General features: G+C 40.4%; 1 protein-coding gene across 3 annotated transcripts in view; it reads right to left on the bottom strand.

The window, feature by feature from the left end:
* Positions 1–20,985, bottom strand: part of GDI2 (GDP dissociation inhibitor 2) — a 31,869-nt gene extending 10,884 nt beyond the window's left edge. Inside the window, exons 1-4 of one of the 3 annotated variants that reach the window (XM_070255052.1) lie at positions 20,698–20,985; positions 6,660–6,767; positions 4,166–4,265; positions 1,675–1,809 (exon numbers count right to left, since the gene is read on the bottom strand). In XM_070255052.1, the coding sequence (XP_070111153.1) occupies positions 1,675–1,809; positions 4,166–4,265; positions 6,660–6,746 (322 nt within the window). In that variant the 5' untranslated portion in view covers positions 6,747–6,767; positions 20,698–20,985. Of the gene's footprint in view, positions 1–1,674; positions 1,810–4,165; positions 4,266–6,659; positions 6,768–19,326; positions 19,651–19,773; positions 20,647–20,697 lie in introns of those variants that run through there. The other 2 variants (XM_023632340.2, XM_023632341.2) reach the window with 2 other exon arrangements.
* Positions 20,986–22,059: the final 1,074 nt, after the last annotated feature.

Raw genomic sequence — 22,059 nt, 5'->3', positions numbered from 1 at the left:
TATGGTCATTTAGAAGATTTATATAATTGAAATAATTTTTTTTTTTTAAAGATTTTATTTTTCCTTTTTCTCCCAAAGCACCCTGGTACAAAGTTGTGTATTTTAGTTGTGGGATGTGGGATTCCAATTCAGCATGGCCTGGTGAGCAGTGCCATGTCTGCACCCAGGATTCGAACCAGCGAAACCCTGGGCCACTAAAGCAGAGCACGCAAACCCACTCACTCAGCCACAGGGCCAGCCCCAATTGAAATAATTTCTAACCCGTGATTATACCACTGACTCCTCTCAATTTAATCAGGAGCCATTCCTTTCCATCCCCAACTGTCAATCCTAACCTCACCACAATTGTCAGTGGTATTTTTTTACTTTCTGGCTAGTGTCTTTCAACATTTTATGCCCAGTATTTTCTCCCCTAATAGCAAGAAGTAAATAGATAGAGAAATTGACAAAATAATTCAACTTAGGTTTTTTAGGTGAGAAAACTTTTCCAGACTTATGCCAGAATACTTACTGGCATTTCATCTATTCTCCCAGTGCAAACACTCCCTCCTCTAAACTCCACAGAGCACTTACTATACAACACTATCCACCCTTTAGTTACACAAATTCATCCTGCCTCAAACGTCTGCACAGCTGCACACCTTAAAGGACAAAAGGTCTTTTCCAGGGGTGTTTGCTGTTCGAGAGAGAGATGGAAATAGAAAACGATAACCAGGAATCTTGGGCGAGCCAATAGAGGATATTTTGGGCAGAGAATAAAATCACTCCAGACTCACTGGGAACTCCTAAAAACAGAGATGCTGAAAAATGACAACAGCACCACCTAGAAGACCAGTTTTGCCACAAGGGAGTTCTTTTCTCTCCTGGCAGGTTGGGTAACACGGTACAAGAGATCAGCCTGTGACAGTGATCGAGTACACACCGGCTCTAATCAAACCACTAGGGTTTCAATTCCAATCCCGCCACTTACTACCTAGGTGATTTCAGGCCAGAGTTTCCTCATCTAAAAAATGGAAACCCTACCTCATTAAAGTGTTTCAAAAGTCAAATTAAAAAATGAATACATGTGGGGCTGGCCCCGTGGCCGAGTGGTTAAGTTCGCGCGCTCCGCTGCAGGCGGCCCAGTGTTTCGTTGGTTTGAATCCTGGGCGCGGACATGGCACTGCTCATCAAACCACGCTGAGGCAGCGTCCCACATACCACAACTAGAAGAACCCACAATGAGAAATATACAACTATGTACTGGGGGGCTTTGGGGAGAAAAAGGAAAAAATAAAATCTTTAAAAAAAAAAAACGAATACATGTTTAGCACAGAACCTAGCACACAGGAAACACTAAAAGAAAAAATAAACCCAATCACTCTCACAAATTAGTATTATGAAAAGAGCACACTACTAAAGCTAAATAGGCTCAGATTCACCAGCAACAAGCTACGTGATCTAGAGATGGTCACTTAAACTCTCTCTAAGTTTCAAAAGAATAGGAGTGCTTGAACCTTGTGTGTACTGACATACTCTCAACTGCCTAAAACAGTGTCTGGCAGTAATACACCCAGTACAGCTTTGTCGACTCAGTAAGTGGATGGAAGGTTGATGTGAGGGACCTTAAATTTTATCTCTACAATTCCTTTCTATTATAAAATCTTAATATTCTGAGAAAATAAAATTACTTACTAGATGCCAGGGCTTCCGCTTCAGTGGAAGGAACCTTGTAGATTTTCCCTCCCTTATAGACAAAGCTCCCTTCAGTCACTTTGAAATCCAGATAGCGAGTGACCTCTGTATAAAGCAGCATCTTCACCAGCTGACCTGTAACAGTCACATAATTCAAACTGTAACTTAAACCTTACTGCCTTCAAAACTTAGCAGAAATAAAAGTACATTTACTTACACTAATGGCTTCCCATTTTTTCTTAACATTGTCCAATAACTTCTACAAAAAGTCTCCAAAGCCGTGTTTTAAGTGAGACAATCAGAATGCACATATTTAGAAGTATTTTTCTAAATGTTACAACTTCATGGTGAATAACTTTATCAACTTGCTTTTATAAAAGCTACACAATAATTGTTAGAGGTATGAGGTTTAGAATTATGGTACTATTGCAAATCGGTTTAGGTTTCTTTAAAGTTCCTATTGTATTTTGAAGAGAGGCAACTCACAGGCAAAATTTTTCAGGAATTTGTGCTTTTCAGTTTCTAAGTCCATTTATATTTATTAAAATGAACATTAATTTCAGATAAAGAAAAAGGCATACAATTAAAAATATTACCTGCCTATAAACCAAAGAAATTTTGGTATATTAAAAATAGTAAACTTCTTTAAGAAACCAAACAAAACTATTTTAAAGCTCATTTGAAACGATAAATATACTACGAAGGTCAAAAATTTTTTTTTTTTTTTTTGAGAACAAGTACTGAGGAAAGCTTTATGCTGCCAGATATTCATACGGTTTTCAGGGCCAACTTTTTCAGAAGTGGGTGGCCAGGTCCTTCTTCCTAGTCTGTCTAGTCTGGAAGCTCTGCTGAAACCTGTCCACCATGGGTGACCCTGCTGGTATTTGAAATACTGGTGGCATAGCTTTCAGCGTCATAGTAGCATGCAGCCACCACAGTATGACAACTGAAAGACAAGTGGTGTGGTTCCCTGACCAGGAAATGGAACCAGGCCGAGGCAGTGAAAGCCTGCATCTTAACCCTAGACCACCAGGGCTGGGCCTAAAAGGGGATTTAATAGCTCTTTCACATCGGTAAGGAAAAATACGAAATCTCAACAGAAAAATATGCAAAGCCCAGGGCTGGCCAATTCACTAAAGAATAGGAAAGCCAGTAAACATCTAGAAATCATTTCACCCACTAACAAATAGATATTTTTTTAAATCCATTATTTTGCCTAAAATTTTAATATGACAAAATGACAAAAACTAAAATGACTAATATCTGGGCTTGGTAAAGGTACTGGGAAAGATGCAGTCTCATAGTCTACTGGTAAAAGTAAAATTGGCAACATAAAGGAAAAGCCTTAAAAATAATTGCCTTTATCCCATAGTACACTTCCAGGAGTATACAATGAGGTTCATCACACACACACTCTCTCTCCCTCTCTCTGTCAAACGTTCACAATATATTGGTTGAAAAACATGTTAACCGGGGAAGAAAAAAGAAAATGAAATACATATATACGCATAGCCCAGCAGGTTATACACCAAAATATTAACCATGATTCTAAATGGTAACAATTTGGCCATGAAAATTTTCTTTCTTTTCTGCTTATCTGTGTTAATAAAATTTTAATAAAATAATTTTATTACTTATATAGTCATGCGCCACATAACATCATTTTGGTCATACAGGATGGTGTCCCATGAGATTAGTACCATAGAGCCTAGGTGTGTAGTAGGCTATATCACCTAGGATTGTGTAAGTACAGTCTGTGATGTTCGCATAATGATGAAATCACCTGAAGACACTTCTCAGAACATAGCCCTGTTGTTAAGCAACGCATAACTGTATAATAAAAAATTTCGTGTTTACAATTTACCTCAAGAGAGTTCAGTCAGTTAACTTTAAATTTCAGAGAAAATACAAATAAGATCTTTCCATTAAAATGAACTACAAAATAAGCTCAAAAAAAAGAGAAAGGGTGGCACATACTTTATTTCATCGGACATAAATAAATAGACTTATACCAACAATTTAGTTTTTCAAATGTCATCTCTGAAAAAGTTACTAAATATCAGAGCAATTTTAAAAGATACAGAGCTCCTCTAATTAAAAATATGCAAAAAAGTAAACATGATAAAATGATGTTAAAAGCCTAGAAACTAGAAAAACATTAATAAGGCTGTTTCTGAAGGTCTAGTTACCTAAGGCTGTCACTGAAGCATCAGGAGGAAAGTCCATTATAAATGCTTACAATTTTGGTATGAATTGTGCCACATCCTAATTTTGCTTCTCCAGAACCAATTACTAATAAGTCACCCCCCTTCCCTCCATTCTCAACTTTGTGACTCTAGACACCTCTGATGGGCCATATTACTCACCATACTGTCTCCATTAAACAAAATCCGTATCCACATACCCCAAATAATACTCTCTGTCAAGCATTAGTTTCTACTTTTAAATTGGATTCAACGTACTGTCATAAATTTAAGTTAGAATTCTTTACCATTAGCCATAAGGAACTTGGGAATTAGGTCAACATTCCAGTCCCTTCCTCTGCCCATGGACGCCGGTGGTGCTCCTGGGATTTTAAATCTTTTGTATAACTAAAACCAAAACAAAAAATACCCATAATGTAACAAAATTTAGTTTTCATTAAGCTATGCAACTATTTTTTGATGAAGTGGTTTTGGTATAACTAAATACTACTAATATGAGGTAAAGTATAAGGATGTTTCATTTTTAATCAGATAAAATTCTCAGCAAAGTTCCTATATATGTAAATTAAATATATTACTAAGCTAGTGAAAGCTAAAATAAATATTGCAGAGGTGGTATGTGTTTGCTTTTTACTAGCAGAAAAGCAAGAATACAAAATACATTGTCGGCAACACACTAGTTCTGCAGAAACATCCCTTATTATTTGTAGACATCATTTAAACTCATTCTCTCCTGAATAAAAAGTTAACAAAGGCTTAATTTTGCTTTCGTAGTTATGTAAGGAGTTAAAAATAAATTTTCAGTTAATTTATAAATTTATGAGTTGATTAGGAGCTCTAGATAAAAAGAAGCTTGCAGTTTAAAATGTGAGAATATTCATTCAAACTCATGAATTCTATTGCTAAGGTGGAAGAGAATAAGCAAACTTGGTATGTATTTACTCAATAAAAATCTCCAAGTCCTTGAGACACACAACACACACACACGAAGACAGCTTTGCTCGTCTTACTGAAGATTATATTAGGTGTAGGAGGAATGGCACCAACATATCACCGTATCACTGCACAGACTATTTACAATGAAGAGATGTGGCGGGCATCACTTCACCCAAGGTCAAACTCAGCATCATGAATAGTGAGGGGCAACCAGACATTATGTGCCTCCTGATGTGATGCAACATGAAGGACCCAACAATACTTTCTTAGAAACTGGCCTAGACTTTTCCCAAAAAAAGCACTGGGGAGATTTTTGTAGAATAAGAGAATAAAGAGAAACACCACCAAAGGCAATGCTTAAACTGGTTTAAAAAAACACACAACTACATGGCAATATAGGACATTCTTGGAATCACTGGGAAATTTGAGTATCATATGGATATTGTTAATTTTCTTAAACGTGGTAATGGTATTATGATTATGTAGGAAAATGTTATTCTTAGTAGATGAATGCTGAAATATTTAGTTCAAGTATCATGGTGTCTATTACTTTCAATGGTTCAAAACCAATAACAAAAAGGCAGACATGAAGCAAATATAGCAAAATGGTAACTGCTAAATCCATATGGAAGGTTTTTGATCCACTGGTATTATATTCTTTCAACTTTTCTGTATGCCCCATATAGAAAAAACTTTTTGATATAAATATGAAATTTATTTTATCAAAGTCATTATTTAAAAAGTAACTGATGAACGGGGCCGACCCTGTGGCTGAGTGGTTAAGTTGGTGCGCTCTGCTTTGGCAGCCGGGGGTTTCACCAGTTCAGATCTTGGGCACGGACGTGGCACTGCTCATCAAGCCATGCTGAGGTGGCATCCCACATGCCACAACTAGAAGGACCCACAACCAAAAATATACAACTATGTACCGGGGGACTTTGGGAGAAAAAGGGGAAATAAAATCCTAAAAAGAAAAAAGTAACTGATGATATCTATATATCTCCTATGAGGCACAGTACAGCTCATATCCATGCATGTGGATGTTGAACAAACCTCACACAGAGAAATAAATACATTTAGTAAAACACCCTTTGGAAATGCTTCATGTGCCCATATTCTAAAAAAGTAGGAAGCAAAGCAGTACAGGGAAAGGAGCTAAGCTCTGGAGACACAGAGCCTGGGTTCACAACACTTCTCGGGGATTTCAACCCCACAGAGACCAGTCTGTCATCTGAAAAATGGGGATAAAATCTCTTTGAGTGACTGGGAGAATAAATAAGACCACGTGGAAAGCCCGTGGGCAGTGTGCCTGGCATACATCAGGTCTTCAGCAACAGGTGATCCTCTATGCACTCTGCTGAGTCTACACTCTATTGTTTTTTTAATATTTTTAAAGATTTTTATTTTTTCCTTTCTCTCCCCAAAGCTCCCTGGTACAGAGCTGTGCATTTTTAGTTGTGGGTCCTTCTAGCTGTGGCATGTGGGACACTGTCTCAGCATGGCTTGACGAGCAGTGCCATGTCCACGCCCAGGATTCGAACAGGTGAAACCCTGGGCCGCCGAAGTGGAGAACGCGAACTTAACCACGCGACCACGGGGCCGGCCCCCGAGTCTACACTCTATTGACTCTGAGAGTTAACAGATAACTGCTCCAGAGGGTAACAAAGGTCAAAATTTAAAGTGAAATTTCTACAAGCCCCAAACTAGGAGCTCCTGAAAAATTATGATGATGCAGATAACATATTTAACGAAACAAAATTAAAACCATGTATAAGGAGTAAAGTTGAGATTCACCAGTAAAAGATTCAAATTATGAAAGGCATATTAATTTATTCTAATACTTACATCTTCCAGAGGAGTAATAGATGCACTTTCTCCTCCATAATATGGGTTTCTATCCATGTGAAGAACTTTCTTTCCATTCACTGACATTATACCTGACAGGATACATTCCTACAGGGAAAGCATAAGTATTTTCAAAAGAAGGAAAGTGCTACACCACATTTCAAATAGATACTTAATTTTTTGAAAAAAGGCTATCATTAAACGTTCTTTGAGTAATTAACAGTTAGATATGTGCAATATATGATGTAATTTAAGGACAAAGACCTAAAGCAACCAGGGTTCAAAATGTGGTCTGTGGACCCCTATGCGTCCCAAGGTTAGAACTACTTTCATAGTGACACTAAGACATTATTCACTCTTTTGACGTGTGCACTGATGGTGCAAGATCAATGGTGGATAAAACAAATTAAGGCAGTGGCTCTACACTGCATTAGTCATTATATTCTTCACCACCAGGCACTCACAGTTTCAAAAAACAAGGCCAATCTCACTTAAGAAGATCCTTGATGGAGCATTAAAAATTACCTCTGTTAGAATTCTACCAAACATTCAAAGAAGATTTAATACCTATCCTTCTCAAACTATTCCAGAAAATTGAGAAGGTGGAGCACTTCCTAACACATTCTATGAAGCCAACATCACCCTGATCCCAAACCCAGACAAGGACAACACAAAGAAGGAAAACTACAGGCCACTATCACTGATGAACATAGATGCAAAAATCCTCAACAAAATTCTGGCAAACCAAATACAACAATACATTAAAAAGACCATACACCATGATCAAGTGGGATTTATACCAGGGACACAGGGATGGTTCAACATCTGCAAGTCAATCAACGTGATACACTACATTAACAAAATGAGAAACAAAAACCACATGATCATCTCGATAGATGCAGAGAAAGTATTTGACAAGATCCAAGATCCATTTATGATAAAACCTCTCAATAAAATGGGTATAGAAGGAAAGTACCTCAACATAATAAAGGGCATATATGACAAACCCACAGGCAACATCATACTCAATGGGCAAAAACTGAAAGCCATCCCTCTGAGAACAAAAACAAGACAAGGGTGTCCACTCTCACCACTCTTATTCAACACAGTACTGGAAGTTTTGGCTAGAGCAATTAGGCAGGAAAAAGAAATAAACGGAATCCAAATAGGCAATGAAGAAGTGAAACTCTCACTGTTTGCAGATGACATGATCTCAAATATAACCCCAAAGAATCCATTGGAAAACTATTAGAAATAATCAACAACTACAAAATTGCAGGGTATAAAATCAACATACATAAATCAGTAGCATTTCTATACTCTAACAACAAACTAACAGAAAAAGAACTCAAGAACACAATTCCATTCATAATCACAACAAAAAGAATAAAATACCTTGGGGTAAATTTAACCAAGGAAGTGAAAGACCTATACAATGAAAACTACAAGACTTTCCTGAAAGAAATGGATGACGACATAAAGAGATGGAAAGACATTCCATGCACATGGATTGGAAGAATAAACATAGTTAAAATGTCCATACTACCTAAAGCAATCTACAGATTCAATGCCATCCCAATCAGAATCCCAATGACATTCTTTACAGAAATAGAACAAAGAATCCTAAAATTCATATGGAGCAACAAAAGACCCCGAATCACTAAAGCAATCCTGAGAAAAAAGAACAAAGCTGGAGGCATCACTATCCCTGACTTCAAAGCATACTACAAAGCTACAGTAATCAAAACAGCATGGTACTGGTACAAAGACGAGTGCACACATCAATGGAACAGAATGGAAAGCTCAGAGATAAAACCACACATCTATGGACAGCGAATCTTCGACAAAGGAGCTGAGAGCATACAATGGAGAAAAGAAAGTCTCTTCAACCAATGGTGCTTGGAAAACTGGAAAACCACATGTAAAAGAACAAAAATTGACCATTCTTTTTCACCATTCACAAAAACTCAAAATGGATCAAAGACCTAAAGGTAAGACCTGAAACTATAAGGCTTCTAGAAGAAAATATAGGCAGTACACTCTTTGACATCAGTATCAAAAGGATCTTTTCGGACACCATGTCTTCTCAGACATGGGAAACAACAGAAAGAATAAACAAATGGGACCTCATCAAACTAAAGAGCTTCTTCAAGGCAAGGGAAAATAGGATTGAAAGAAAAAAACAACCCACCAATTGGGAAAAAATATTTGCAAGTCATATATCCGACAAAGGGTTAATCTCCATACTATATAAAGAACTCACACAACTCAACAACAAAAAATCAAACAACCCAATCAAAACATGGGCAGAAGACATGAACAGACATTTCTCCAAAGAAGATACACGGATGGCCAATAGGCACATGAAAAGATGCTCATCATCACTGATCATCAGGGAAATGCCCATCAAAACTGCATTAAGATATCACCTTACACCCATTAGAATGACAAAAATAACTAAAACAAATAGTAACAAATGTTGGAGAGGTTGTGGAGAAAAAGGAACCCTCATACACTGCTGGTGGGAATGCAAACTAGCACAGCCACTATGGAAAACAGTATGGAGATTTCTCAAAAAATTAAAAATAGAGATACCATATGATCCAGCCATCCCACTACCGGGTATCTATCCAAAGAACTTGAAATCAGCAATTCCAAAAGTCCCATGCACCCCTATGTTCATTGCGGCATTATTTACAATAGCAAAGACATGGAAGCAACCTAAGTGCCCATCAACTGATGACTGGATAAAGAAGATGTGGTGTATATATACAATGGAACACTACTCAGCCATAAAAAAGGATAAAATCGCCCCATTCACAACAACATGGATGGATCTTGAGGGTATTATGTTAACTGAAATAAGCCAAATAGAGAAAGACAATCTCTGTATGACTCCACTCATATGTGCAAGTTAAACACGTAGACAAAGAGAACAGATTAGTGGTTACCAGGGGAAAGGGGGGTTGGGGGGTGGGCACAAAGGGTGAAGTGGTGCACCTACAACATGAATGACAAACAATAATGTACAACTGAAATTTCACAAGGTTGTAAACTATCATAATCTTAATTAAAAAAATAATTTCATTGAGTACTATAATAAGATAGTAATTGCAATAAATTTGTTTCTTACAGGGCTACCCTATTCTGCACTCATCTACCTTTGCTCAAGAATCAGTGATTAAATCATCTATAACATCATTATTGCATGATAATGAAGCTTTAGCCTTCTGTGTCATGCTAAGTCTCAGTATTTCTATCAAAAAAAGTGATCCTGACATTATGAAATGTCCACATTGATTCTGTATTCTGTACTTAGTCTTTTAACTTAGAATTCCCAAAGATTACAAAATGAGAGAAAAAGATAATACAGTTGTGGCATTCAAGAAATAAATTTTAAGTAGACATCTACCAGAGAGACCATCTCATAAACTTACATACACACAGTGTACCTCACACTGACAGGTTTATTGCGGTGGCCTTGTTACTGAACTATGGGTACACATTTGTTAAGGACAAAGCATTCATGGAGGTGAATAATGGCAAATAGTAAAAGGGTCATAAACAACTTCAGATAAACTACAGAGATTCTGCAAAGAATACCAGGGTTTTTTATTAATTACTCTAAGTATTAGATATTTTTAAGACAAAGATTTCCAAATGTATAAAAATTCTTTAAATAGAAAGCTGTGTTCAAATGCATCTGTGAAAGTAAACCAAAGAAAACACATATACAAAAGAAAAAAAATTACCTCTGTTAAATGTACACCCATCCTTGAATACCCATCTTTTTCATATTCTCTGTGACAAAGTGGGAAGTACCTATAAAGCAATTCTGGCTCAAGGAAAACCTTTTGTGGGATTGATTTGTAAGCTGAACTAGCAACTTTTTGCAGGGATCTTTTTTTTCCTGAGGAAAATTAGCCCTGAGCAAACATCCGTTGCCAATCTTTCTCGTTTTTTTGCTTGAGGAAGATTAGCCCTGAGCTAACAGCTGTGCCAGTGTTCCTCCGATTTATATGTGGGTCACCACCACAGCATGGCTGACAAGTGGTGTAGATCTGTGCCTGGGATCTGAACCCACGAACCCAGGCAGCCAAAGCAGAGCATGTTGAACTTAACTACCATACCACGGTGCCAGGCCCTCATGGATCATCATTTTTATTTGAAAGTACAACTGACTGACAAACCACGATTACTCAGACTTAGGAATCTGGCAGACATTTTCTCAAAAATAAACATCAAGGAAAATAAGTGACAGCATATGTTACCAAAAACAAAAAGTCAGAATGTTGAATGAAAATTTGGATTTTGGAAAACTTACATCTACCACCATAAGCACATCAAGTCCTCAATACTTAACGGACTTTTCTGAGAATATCAGCGATACTATTAACAAATACCAGTTTCTGGTAGTGTATAATGAAATGTGTCAACAATTTGGAAGATCTGCATTACTCAGTAAAGCACTGTGTTCTAAATGGCCAATGAATGATGTTACAAAATCACGCAGGGAGATAAAAAGAGGAATTCAAAGCACAAGCTAGATTAATGGATTTTAATGTAAGAGAATGTGAAATGTTCACTGATGTGGTTTCAGATTTCATATTGCAATCAATCTTCCAAACACCTGTGTTTTGGTAGAAATCAAAGAATATCCACAACAATCTGAAAGACTATTAAAATACTCTTCCTTTTTCTAGCTACACATCTGTATAAGGCCTGATTTTCTTTTCTAATTTATTTTTTTCCGATTGGCAGCTGAGCCAACATGTGTTGCCAATCTTTTCTTTTCTTTTCTTCTTCTTCCTCCCAAAGGCTCCTCAGTACACAGGTGCAGGTCCTTCTAGTTGTGATATGTGGGATGCCACCTCAGCACGGCTTGGTGAGTGGTGCTAGGTCCGCGTCCAGGATACGAACCAGTGAAACCCTGGGCCACTAAAGCAGAGCGCACGAACTTAACCACTTTGTCACGGGGCTGGCCCCCTGATTTTCTTCACATACTTCAGCTAAGACAATGTATAACAAAAGACTGAACACACAAACAGATATGATAATCCAGCTATCTTGTAAGCCAGACATTCAAGAGATGTGCAGAAAATGTAAAACAAATGACTCTTCCCACACATTTTTTTGTTTTGGAAAATAGTTACACTCAAAAGAACTGTCATTCATATTAACACGTAATGGGCTCATCATTGTTATCTTTAAGTGAATTAATAAAATTTTTTTTTAATTTCTCAGTGTTGATTTCTAATATGATAAATATTGACAGATATAACCATTATAAACAAAAGCTCTTCTGCGTCCTCAATTTTTAAGAGCGTAAATAGATTCTGAGACTAAAGGGTTTGAGAACCAGAGCCCTACAGGAAGCACTGAGGAAAACCATTAATAAAGTGACAGTCAACAGAGGATTATAAAGGACCACTCCCAGGAAAAAGATAAACAAAGCGTGGATATACTAAGACATATCAAATCAAGATGGGGTGGGGGAGGGGCAATAAGAAAGAATACAATCAATGAATTAATGAGAAGAAACAGAGATGGGATACACATTCACTCAAAACCATTATGCCAGGGTTTTGGTGATCAGAGCTTTATTTTTTAAAAAAGACAAAGGAAATTCCATGTATCTTCATAAATCCTTAGTACTTCACGAATTTATCAAAAGACCCTAGATAGCAGAAAATAATCTCATTCCTCTAAAATTCTGACTTTGAAACCTTTATTTTTAAAATTCATACATATTTCAAATTTTCCTCCAAAATATATCTATTCATTTTAGGTTTTTTTTTAAAAAGACTGGCACCAGAGCTAATATCTGTTGCCAATCTTTTTTTTCTTCTTCTTCTCCCCAAAGCCCCCCAGTACATAGTCGTATATTCTAATTGCAGGCCCTTCTGGTTGTGCTATGTGGGACGCCGCCTCAGCATGGCCTGATGAGCGGTGCCATGTCCACGCCCAGGATCTGAACGGGCAAAGCCCCAGGCCGCTGAAGCGGAGTGCGCCAACTTAACCACTCAGCCACGGAGCGGCCCCAGTATTTTTTAAATTACTTACTATTGGATTCAAACTTTACTGCAGGAGTGTGTATCATTTGCTACTTGGATCAAGAAACATGCATCGTGAGCACTCCAGAAGGCCACCTCATGCCCTGTTCTAGTCATAGCCAGCCCCTCACTCCCAGCCACTCTCATAACTTCTAAGAGTAAAGGTTTGTTCTGCCTGTTTTTGAACTCTGACTGAATGGAATCATGCAGTATATACTTTCTGTATACACCTTTTAGTCAACATTATGTTTACAAGATTCACCCATGTTTTGTGTGTAATCGGAATTTACTTACTCTCATTGCCGTAGAGCAGGGGTCCCTAAAGTACTCCGGCCAAATGCAGCCTGCAGGTTATTTTTGTAAACAGTTTTACTGGTAAACACCCATGCCCACTCATTTAGACATTGTCCATGGCCGTTTTCACTGTACCAGAGAACTGCAGTTGTGACAGAGACCTGGCCTGCAAAATCTAAAATACTGACTATCCGAACCTTCACAGAAGGTTTGCTAACCGTGCAAGCAGTGGATCTCAAAGTGTGCTTCCGGCTTTGGTATCACCTGTGAACTTGTTAGAAATGTAAATTCTAAACAGATTCTCAAAATTCAGTTTGCATCCACATCACTTGGATGGCTTGTTTAAAATAGACTGCCAGGTCCCAGCCCCAGAGTTTCTGAGTCAGCAGGACTGGGGTGGGGCCCGAGAATTTGCATTTCTCACCAGCTCCCAGGTGATGCTGCTGGGCCAGGACCAATTTCAAGAACCACAACTAAAGCAGAGCTGCTCAAACTTTAATACTAAACATAAGAATCACCAGGGGATGTTAAAATGTAGACTGTGATCCGGTATATCTGGGGTGAAGCCTAACCGTCCGCATTTCTAGTAAGCTCTAAGGTGTTGCACAAGCGGTTGATCCATGGACCACACTCTGGGGAACAAAGCTGTAGAGGATTCTGTTGAATGAATATACCACACGGATATACCACAATGTATTTATCCATCCTACTACTGACCGACATCTGGGTAGTTTCCAGTTTTTGACTATTACAAATAATGCTCTATAAACATTCTCAACATTGTCTTTTATGTCTGATTTGTTGGCCATATATCAAGAAGAGTCCAAGTATGTTCAACTTCAGGAAATAATGCCAAAGAGCTTTCCAAAACAGTTGTACCAAATGACACGTTTGTCAGCACTGCACAAAGTTCCTGTTGTTTCAAATCCTTGCCCAACACTTGTGTTGTTGTCCTTTTAATTTTAGTCATTCTTGTTAGGATGTGGTTTAATTTGCATTTCCTGACCACTAATGAGGTTGAGCACTTTTTTATAGTTTACTGATAATTATAGTTATCTTCTTTTGATAAGAGCCTATTCAAATTATCTGTCCATTTTTAAAACAGACTTTGTCTTTTTCTTACTGCTATATAAAAGTTCTTCATACATTCTGGATGTATAAAAATCCTTTATTGGTTACACATATTGCAAACACCTTCTTCCACTCTGTGGCTTGCCTTTTCACTTTAATGATGTCTTGATAAACACAACTGAAGGTATTTTACAACTACAAACATCAACCCTAATATTATCAAAAGCAAGTCACCTGTTCAAAAAAAAATTCTAAAGAAACACTAACATATATGGTTCAACATATTATATGAAAGTGGATTAACATTTACTATCTCAAAAATAGGTTTTGACATAAACAGAGGAAGACCAAATAATTACATTTCCAGCTGACAAAAAGTAGACTACAAGGTTCAACTTTTGGAAACAAAATCACAGCAAGCAGCTTTGAGTGTTGCATAGCTTCTATATATAACTTTTCATACTCCACCTCAAGGAAGCATGACCCACTCACTGGACCGCGGCTCTAACGCAAGAGGCACAGAAGGCTGAGGCCTAATCAAGGGCCCAATCATATAAAGACTCAGCAGAGCACAGAGATGATGCTAACTACCTTTACAGGCATCACTTGGAGCAAACATGACAAAGGCCAATTAAACATCTGCAGGTCCACTGATTCTTCTAAACCCATCTATAAAAGGTTGCTTTTACATTACCAAAAGAATAAAACACATAGTAGCACAAATGTAATACTTTCAATTTTGCTTTACAACATGGAATGAAGTCATTAATTCACTGTAAAATTTATCAATCATCTTGGGCATAGGGTGTACATTAATGATCCTAAAATTTTAATATCTTCCAAAATTAACAACTAAACTTAAAATCTACTACAACTACCTATGTGGTGAATACAGAATAACAAGCAAAGCACATTAAAGTCAGAGAAAATACTCGAAATGAATTTCCTTTTTTTGCAATTAAAAACCTGGTGCATTCATCAGATGCATCAAGAATACTGATAACTTTTACCAGGAGACATATTAATGAATATTAACCAACATATTACTTTTAAATCTAACAGATGAAGAGTACTCCACATTTAAATTCTGACTCAGCCACAAATATCCTGAGCAGGACAAGAATACACAGACTCACACCCAAAATAACTAAAACTATAAAACCATCCTCAGAATCCAAGTTCTGGCATTTCATGTGCGACATAAAAGGAGGTAACCAGATAAAACTGTTTAAAGTTCAGCTGCATCAAAGTTCTAGAATGTCTATATAGGTGGGTGTGGGGATGGGGGAAGGACCATTATCAGTGATACTGAAGTTCACTCCCCTTCAGCACCCTACACAGAACACTAGAGCTGCAATAAGCAAAGAGCAACTCACTTGGACAGCACCTAAACACATTACGTGAAGCACCTCTTACGTACTGAAGTGGCCTGAATGGCGTTCCTATATAATCGAAATGGTGTTTACAAGGCCAGTGGGACTAAATAGTATCCTAGTATCCTGCAAAAGTTAATGCCCACCCAGCGTCCTACTTAGAGAGCAACTTAGGCTTGGAAGGGAGTAGAGCCAGAGTACATTAACATTCTGATTTAACTTCCAAGTGACCAAACTAAACACCCATTAAAACTCTAAATCCTTCCGTATTTTTAAGTTCTGTTATGAGGGGGAAAAAAAAACTAACAGGAAGCAAATGCACACAAAAATGTGAGTAGGAAAACGTCTCTGCCCCTCTAATGCACCTCATTAAAAGTTAAAAGAGAGGTCCGGCCAGGCGGTGCAGCAGTTAAGTTTGTGCGCTCCGCATCGGTGGCCCCAGATTCACTGGTTCGATCCAGGACGCGGATCTAACACACCACTTACCAAGCCATGCTGTGGCAGGCGTCCCACATATAGAGTAGAGGAAGATGGGCACAGACGTTAGCTCAGGGCCAATCTTCCTCAGCAAAAAGAGCAGGATTGGAGGCAGATGTCAGCTCAGGGCTAATCTTCCAAAAAAAAAACAGTCCTGTGTCTACAGAACTCTAATATAGTATTGGAAGGATTTTCAAGGAGCAAATCTAGGAGGCAATTTAAATGACAGTCCAAGATTTTTTTTTAATTTTTTTGTCTTTTTAATACTTTTTTCTTTTAAAGATTGGCACCTGAGCGAACATCTGTTGCCAATATTTTTTTTTTTTTTATCTTCTCCCCAACGTCCCCCAGTACACAGTTGTATATTCTAGCTGTAGGTCCCTCTGGTTGTGCTATGTGGGACACCATCTCAACATGGCTTGATAAGCAGTGCTAGATCCACACCTAGGATCCGAACTGCCGAAACCCTGGACCACTAAAGCAGAGCGCATGAACTTAACCACTCAGCCATGGGGCCGGCCCCCAAGATTTTTAAATCAGCTACAAAAACTCCTCTTTGAAACCACAAGATTTTAATAAAAACAAAGGAGGAAAAGTATGTCTGGGATATAAAACAATTTTTTAAACGTATAATGCTGAGAACGATCTGCTTAAATATCACTGAACTATACATTTCTATTCGTAACTCCTTACTAGAATTACTAAATAGAACAAATACCTCTGGGAAGCACAAATAGCTGTGGAGTTAGTTACTCTTATTTTACATACTATTTCTAAGACTCACGAATTTATCGCCAAGCCCAAAGTCAATTAGAAGTAGCAAATCTGGTGGCCAGAGGTTATCTATACACGCTGAAAGAAAGTGAAAGTGGCCAGCCTAACAGCAAAGTAAGAGGGCGTAGGGGATGAAAAGGAGACTGTAGAACTCGGGAAGCCAAGCAGTCGGAGACTATTTAGTAAGGAGGGCTGAAGTTCCTACAAAGCTCACTGGGTCTCAGTGGCTTCATGATGTTACAGCATAACACAATAATTAACCCTCATGATGCAAAATCTTAAAGTAAACTGTGTTCCTTGCTTTGTTAAAGAAATTGTGGTATCATTTGTAAAGGCTTTTACCTAAAAGCTGTGGTTCTTTAAAGGGATAACCCTCAATTCCTTAGAAAATTCAATTATATGGAATATTCCATTTCTCCTAGACAGAGCAGAGATTTTGCTCTAGTTTTTACCAAATTGTCTTTATTAATGTTACTATCAATATTTGTGGATTAATATGATCTTATTTTAGATGTAACAATCAATACAAAACAATGACAACAATAGGCAACATAGAGAAACTCCAACACTTCCTTCCACTTTATTTTAAAAGTAACAAGTTAATTCCACTGTAATTATCTGACACACTGGCATCACATGATATTTGCTACCCATAACTGATAGCATATGCCTGTTTTTAGGTTCTTAAATCTCAGGCATTAAATATTTATAAACCAAAAACTAAGAAAATTAAACACATTCACTCTAAATAAAGTTAATTCTAATTTGAGGGTTTTTAACTTTGGTGGTCTCCGCATTTAAGTAATCAAAGTCCTTGTGTCACTAAAAATGAGGGTACAAGATTTATCCTTATCAAAACCATCCCATCACCACTACTCCTATCCATGATGGTAGTAATGTGATTGTTCCGAATTGATACAACCCTCAAAGAACACCTCACAAAACAATCTAGGAAGACTCATGGAGATTAAAGTTATCACAGCTATAAAATGACAGCAGAAACTGGTCTGATTTCTAGTTAGGTATGCATCTCCCACTCATCAAAAATCCAAATGAATCCAATTAATTAACACCTAATGAAAATTTAAAGTGCATTATCTTAACTTGGCTGTTATACAAGACACTGTTATCTTTGATACAAAGTGATGTTTCTGAACTAGGCATGTAGAAACCTGCATGATGATGGATTTGCACTCATTTGTCCAAGCTCAACTGACCTAATCAGGAGCAAATCTGAAAGACCAGCACTAACTGTGGAAAAACAGTGGAACTAACTGGCTCTTACAATATGCTGGCAGCAACAGTGCCCATTCCAATGAGCAAAATCCATCACAAACTACTAAGCTCAGCTCAGAATCCAAATTAGGCACTTTAAAAATTAAAAAAATAACCCTGCAGTGGGTAGGCCTATTCATTTAGGCATCCAACAATCTTCCAACTCACTACCAAAAAAAAAATTCAACCCAATACCTCACATTCTAAATGACTAAACAGCTTTCTAGGTAAGTAATCTCATCTATTTGATACTATTTCCCAGCCAGGCACAGGGCTATTTCTGGACTGGTCAAACATAATGGAGCATTCAGAAATAAGTATTCTCCCACAATCACCATAAATCACTACAAATTGAAAAATGACAGGCGAGGAAAGTGCCATTCTAGTTCCTAACCACCTTTTCCTAAAAAATCAGCCAAATGGAAGTTCGAAAGTTTTCTCTTGTCTAGAGAAATCGAAAACAGTTATCTTAGAGTGTTACCCGAAAAAAATATTAATTTGATCCTGAAAGATTACAATGCATTTCAATAACTCTGAAGCAGTGATTTACATTAAACGACTCGGAACTCTGCGATCAGATTATATAGGATACAGTGTTCATCTTATTAAGACAAAGCAGCCCGAAGTCAGAATTTCAAATTTCAAAAAAAAATTCTAATAATGAGAATGGAATTCTTTTGCAAGACGAATAGGCTTCATTTTCTTAAAACAGGACGACGAGAAGTGCTACAAGATACAACACCCACCTGCATTATTTTGCAGATTATCTATAGGTCTCTAAGCGGACAAATATCCAGGAAAATACATTTGGCACGGTGTTAGAAACACCTTGCCTTCACATTACAACTGCACTCTTTCTGTGGGCCCTGATTTATCTAACTCCCTGAAGAGAGCATAGCAGCAGAGCACTCGGCCTCTAGCAGTCCATCACCGGTCCAATTCCCAGGCGAAAGCATCCAGATGAAACAGTGGACTCAGGGGACAGACCAAACAAAAGGAAAAGATGGCAAAGGCCAGGCGAGAAAGCATCTGAGAGGCAAGTTTTGAGAAAACTCATTTCCAGTTCTCCAGATGCTCCATCAGTGGGATGGGAGGGCGCTTAAAAGGAAAGGGATGATGCTTCTCATTTGGAGCGGGCAGGGGGATAAGAAAACTAGTTTTCTCCCAAAAAAAGTTTGAGTTAACTGAACTCGAACAATTACAAAACAGTGACTAGCCAACGACTCGTCACAAAACCGTGTGCCTGGCTCCGGCGGCTGCAGACTAAGTAGGAAATGCAACTGAGCGTGGCTTCCCCCTCCCCCACCCCGCCTGGCGCTTTTCCGTTTCCAATCCGGAGAGGCCACCAACCCGAAGGCCGGCGGGGAGCATCCATGCCCGGATCCGGGCTCTTACGCTCCCTTCCGCAGCACAGCGGAACTCTCCTTTTCGCCCCACTTTTGTTTCGCCGTCACCATCCATCAAGTCGCCTACTCGACTGGTCTTGCAGCTCCTGGGCCTCCCTCCCACTTTCAGAGACGATCCCCCCACCCCACCCGGGGACCCGCCCCCGCGCGCGCGCCCGCTCGCCCGCCCGCGCCGGAACTCGCCAGCCGAAACCGCCACCGAGGGCTGCGGGCACGGGACACCTCTGCGGCGACGCCGAGGCCCGGGGCCGGCGCGGCCTGCCGGGTGGGCCTCGCCTCACGCGGCGCGAGCGAAGCGCGCGGGCCGACCCCCGGCCTCCCCTCCGCCCACCCCCGCCGGCCCCCACGCCCTCCCGGGCCCCCGGCCGCGCCGCCGCCGCCCGGAACGCACCGTCAGGCCGGTGCCCAGCACGATCACGTCGTACTCCTCATTCATGGCGGGGCAGGGCGAGGACGGCGGCGCAGAGGAGACGGCGCAGGACTCTGGGGGCAGGGGTTATGCGGCCACCCTGAGGGGGCGGGGAAGCGCTCTGGCGGTCTCGGGCCCGAGGGAAGAGGGAAGCCGGGAGGAGAGGCAGACGGAGCTGGAGCGCAGGGAGGCCGGCCGCCACCTCAGACGGGAAGAGAAGAGCGGGGCAGGGAGGGGAGGGAGGGCAGGGAGGGGAGGGAGAGCGGGCGGCGACCTGGGCCTCCGCAGCCGGGGCGGGGCCTAGGGGAAGTCCTGGAGGGCCGTCGATCACGCCCTTCCCGCGCTCTCATTGGCCACGTTCCGTCGCCCGCCCACCCTTCTTCCGTTCCCACCTCTCGCGAGAAGAGGGCGGAACGCCCCTTCATGGATTCCGTTTCGCTAGCCGGCCCTTTGCCACCGTGGTGGGGGGCGGTGGCGGCCGTGCGCTGACCCTCGCGGGCTGGGGAGGGGGCGGGCCCGCGGCCGGAGAGCGGCTGTCCGCCTCGTTACTCCCGTCGCCGTGCGGGAGCGGAGGTGCGTCCCGGGCCCCGCGCCCTGCCGCCGCCCTTGGACTTTGAGCCTGCAGCGGCCACGTGGGCTGGAACCGGCCGCGCAGGGTCTAGGCGGGCGCGGGCGCGAGGAGCGCGGGCGGCCGCCCCGGGTCCCGCCCGCGGGGCCGGAGATTGCGTCTGGCGGCCGGACCCCCGCTGCGGCCCACGGCGGGCTCCGCCCCCAGCGCTCCCGCGGCGGCGGCGCCTGGTCTTGTCGTTTGCAACTTGCTCCGTTCTGCTTTCTGTCCTGCCTCCCTTTACTGATGAAAAAGGACCCAGCGTCTTTTAGGGAGTTCAGAAATCACATACGTCTTACCTCATTTCTCGCCCTGTGTCATCCTTGCTCGTGCATTGCCCCATGTGCGGCCTTAGGAAATTTAGAAGAAAGAAGAAAAAACCACCTCCTTTTTCAAAGTAACCCTTAGCATAAATAAAGAGGAAGGCCACCTTGGCTCTAGAAGGAAGTCTGCGCCTACTGAGAGCTGCAGCTTAGACGAGCTGTACAAATAGTAGCTGACCGGTCTGTGAATAGGTTTAGGCCACGCGTGCAGAAGAACCTTGTTGTCTTCCATCTCCTCTACCGCTACCCCCCAACCCCCCCCCCACACACACACACCTTTTTTTAGGATTCTCATTGAAATCTCCAGCTTTGGGCGAGGAGACCGGTGTAAGCAGAGGCTTGTGTTCTCAGCCACAGAGAGTGGACCTTATAGAGAGGCCTTCTAGACAAGCGATCCTCCTAAAAGCGTTGAAAACCTGTGTGTTTTCGCCTGTGATAGGTCTGCATACTTAGCCGACAAAAGAGTTGGTATTTCCTTCAAGATTTACTCTCAAATATAGCTGGATAAGAGCTAGTCAAAGCGAATCTTGGCGGACAGAACTTCCTTCGTATTTAAATCGTTCAGGTTCGGGAAAGAATGTAACAAAAACATGTTTTACAATGTTTCTTCACCCTATAAAGAGACATTTAAGAAGGTATGTTACATTGAACAATGGACCTTTTGGGAGGAGGGGAGAAGAAAGCAGTTTAAATTTACATACAGCCTTGATTGGATCTATATATATTAGTGCCCAAATGAATTTATATAAGTAGACAAAAATCAAGTGCAAAGTTTACTACACTACTGAACAGATTATGTAACAGTGGCGTAACTGACTTTTCTGTTGACTAAGCAGATAATACCTCAAGAAGGTCTGGGCCAACCCAGTGGCATATGGTTAAGTTCCCACACAGCCACTTGGGCAGCTGGTTTTGTAGGTTTGGATCCTGGGCACAGACCTACACACTACTCATCAAGCCATGCTGTGGTGGTGACCCTCATACAAAATAGAGGGAAATTGGCACAGATGTTAGCTCAGGGACAGTCTTCCTCAAGCCAAATCTGTTGCCAATCTTCCTTACACACACACACACAAAATTAAATTAAATTAAAAAAAAAAAAGGTCCTGCTGCCACTTTACAAGTAATCAGGAATCACTATATATGTGCTTATAAACAATTATTTCTTACAGTTCTGGAAGCTGGAAGTACAAAATAAATGTGTGTGTGGTGAGGGTCCATTTCCTGGTTCTCACTGTCTTCATTGTGCAGCAAGGAATCTATCTGGGGCTGCTTTTATAGGTTACCTACATTTTTTGAACTGACATGAAATATTGACCCTTTTTTAAAAATTGGTAA

This window comes from Equus caballus, chromosome 29 (assembly GCF_041296265.1).
Source record: "Equus caballus isolate H_3958 breed thoroughbred chromosome 29, TB-T2T, whole genome shotgun sequence".
Classification (NCBI taxonomy): Eukaryota; Metazoa; Chordata; class Mammalia; order Perissodactyla; family Equidae; genus Equus; species Equus caballus.
This window is presented reverse-complemented; position numbering and strand designations above follow the sequence as displayed.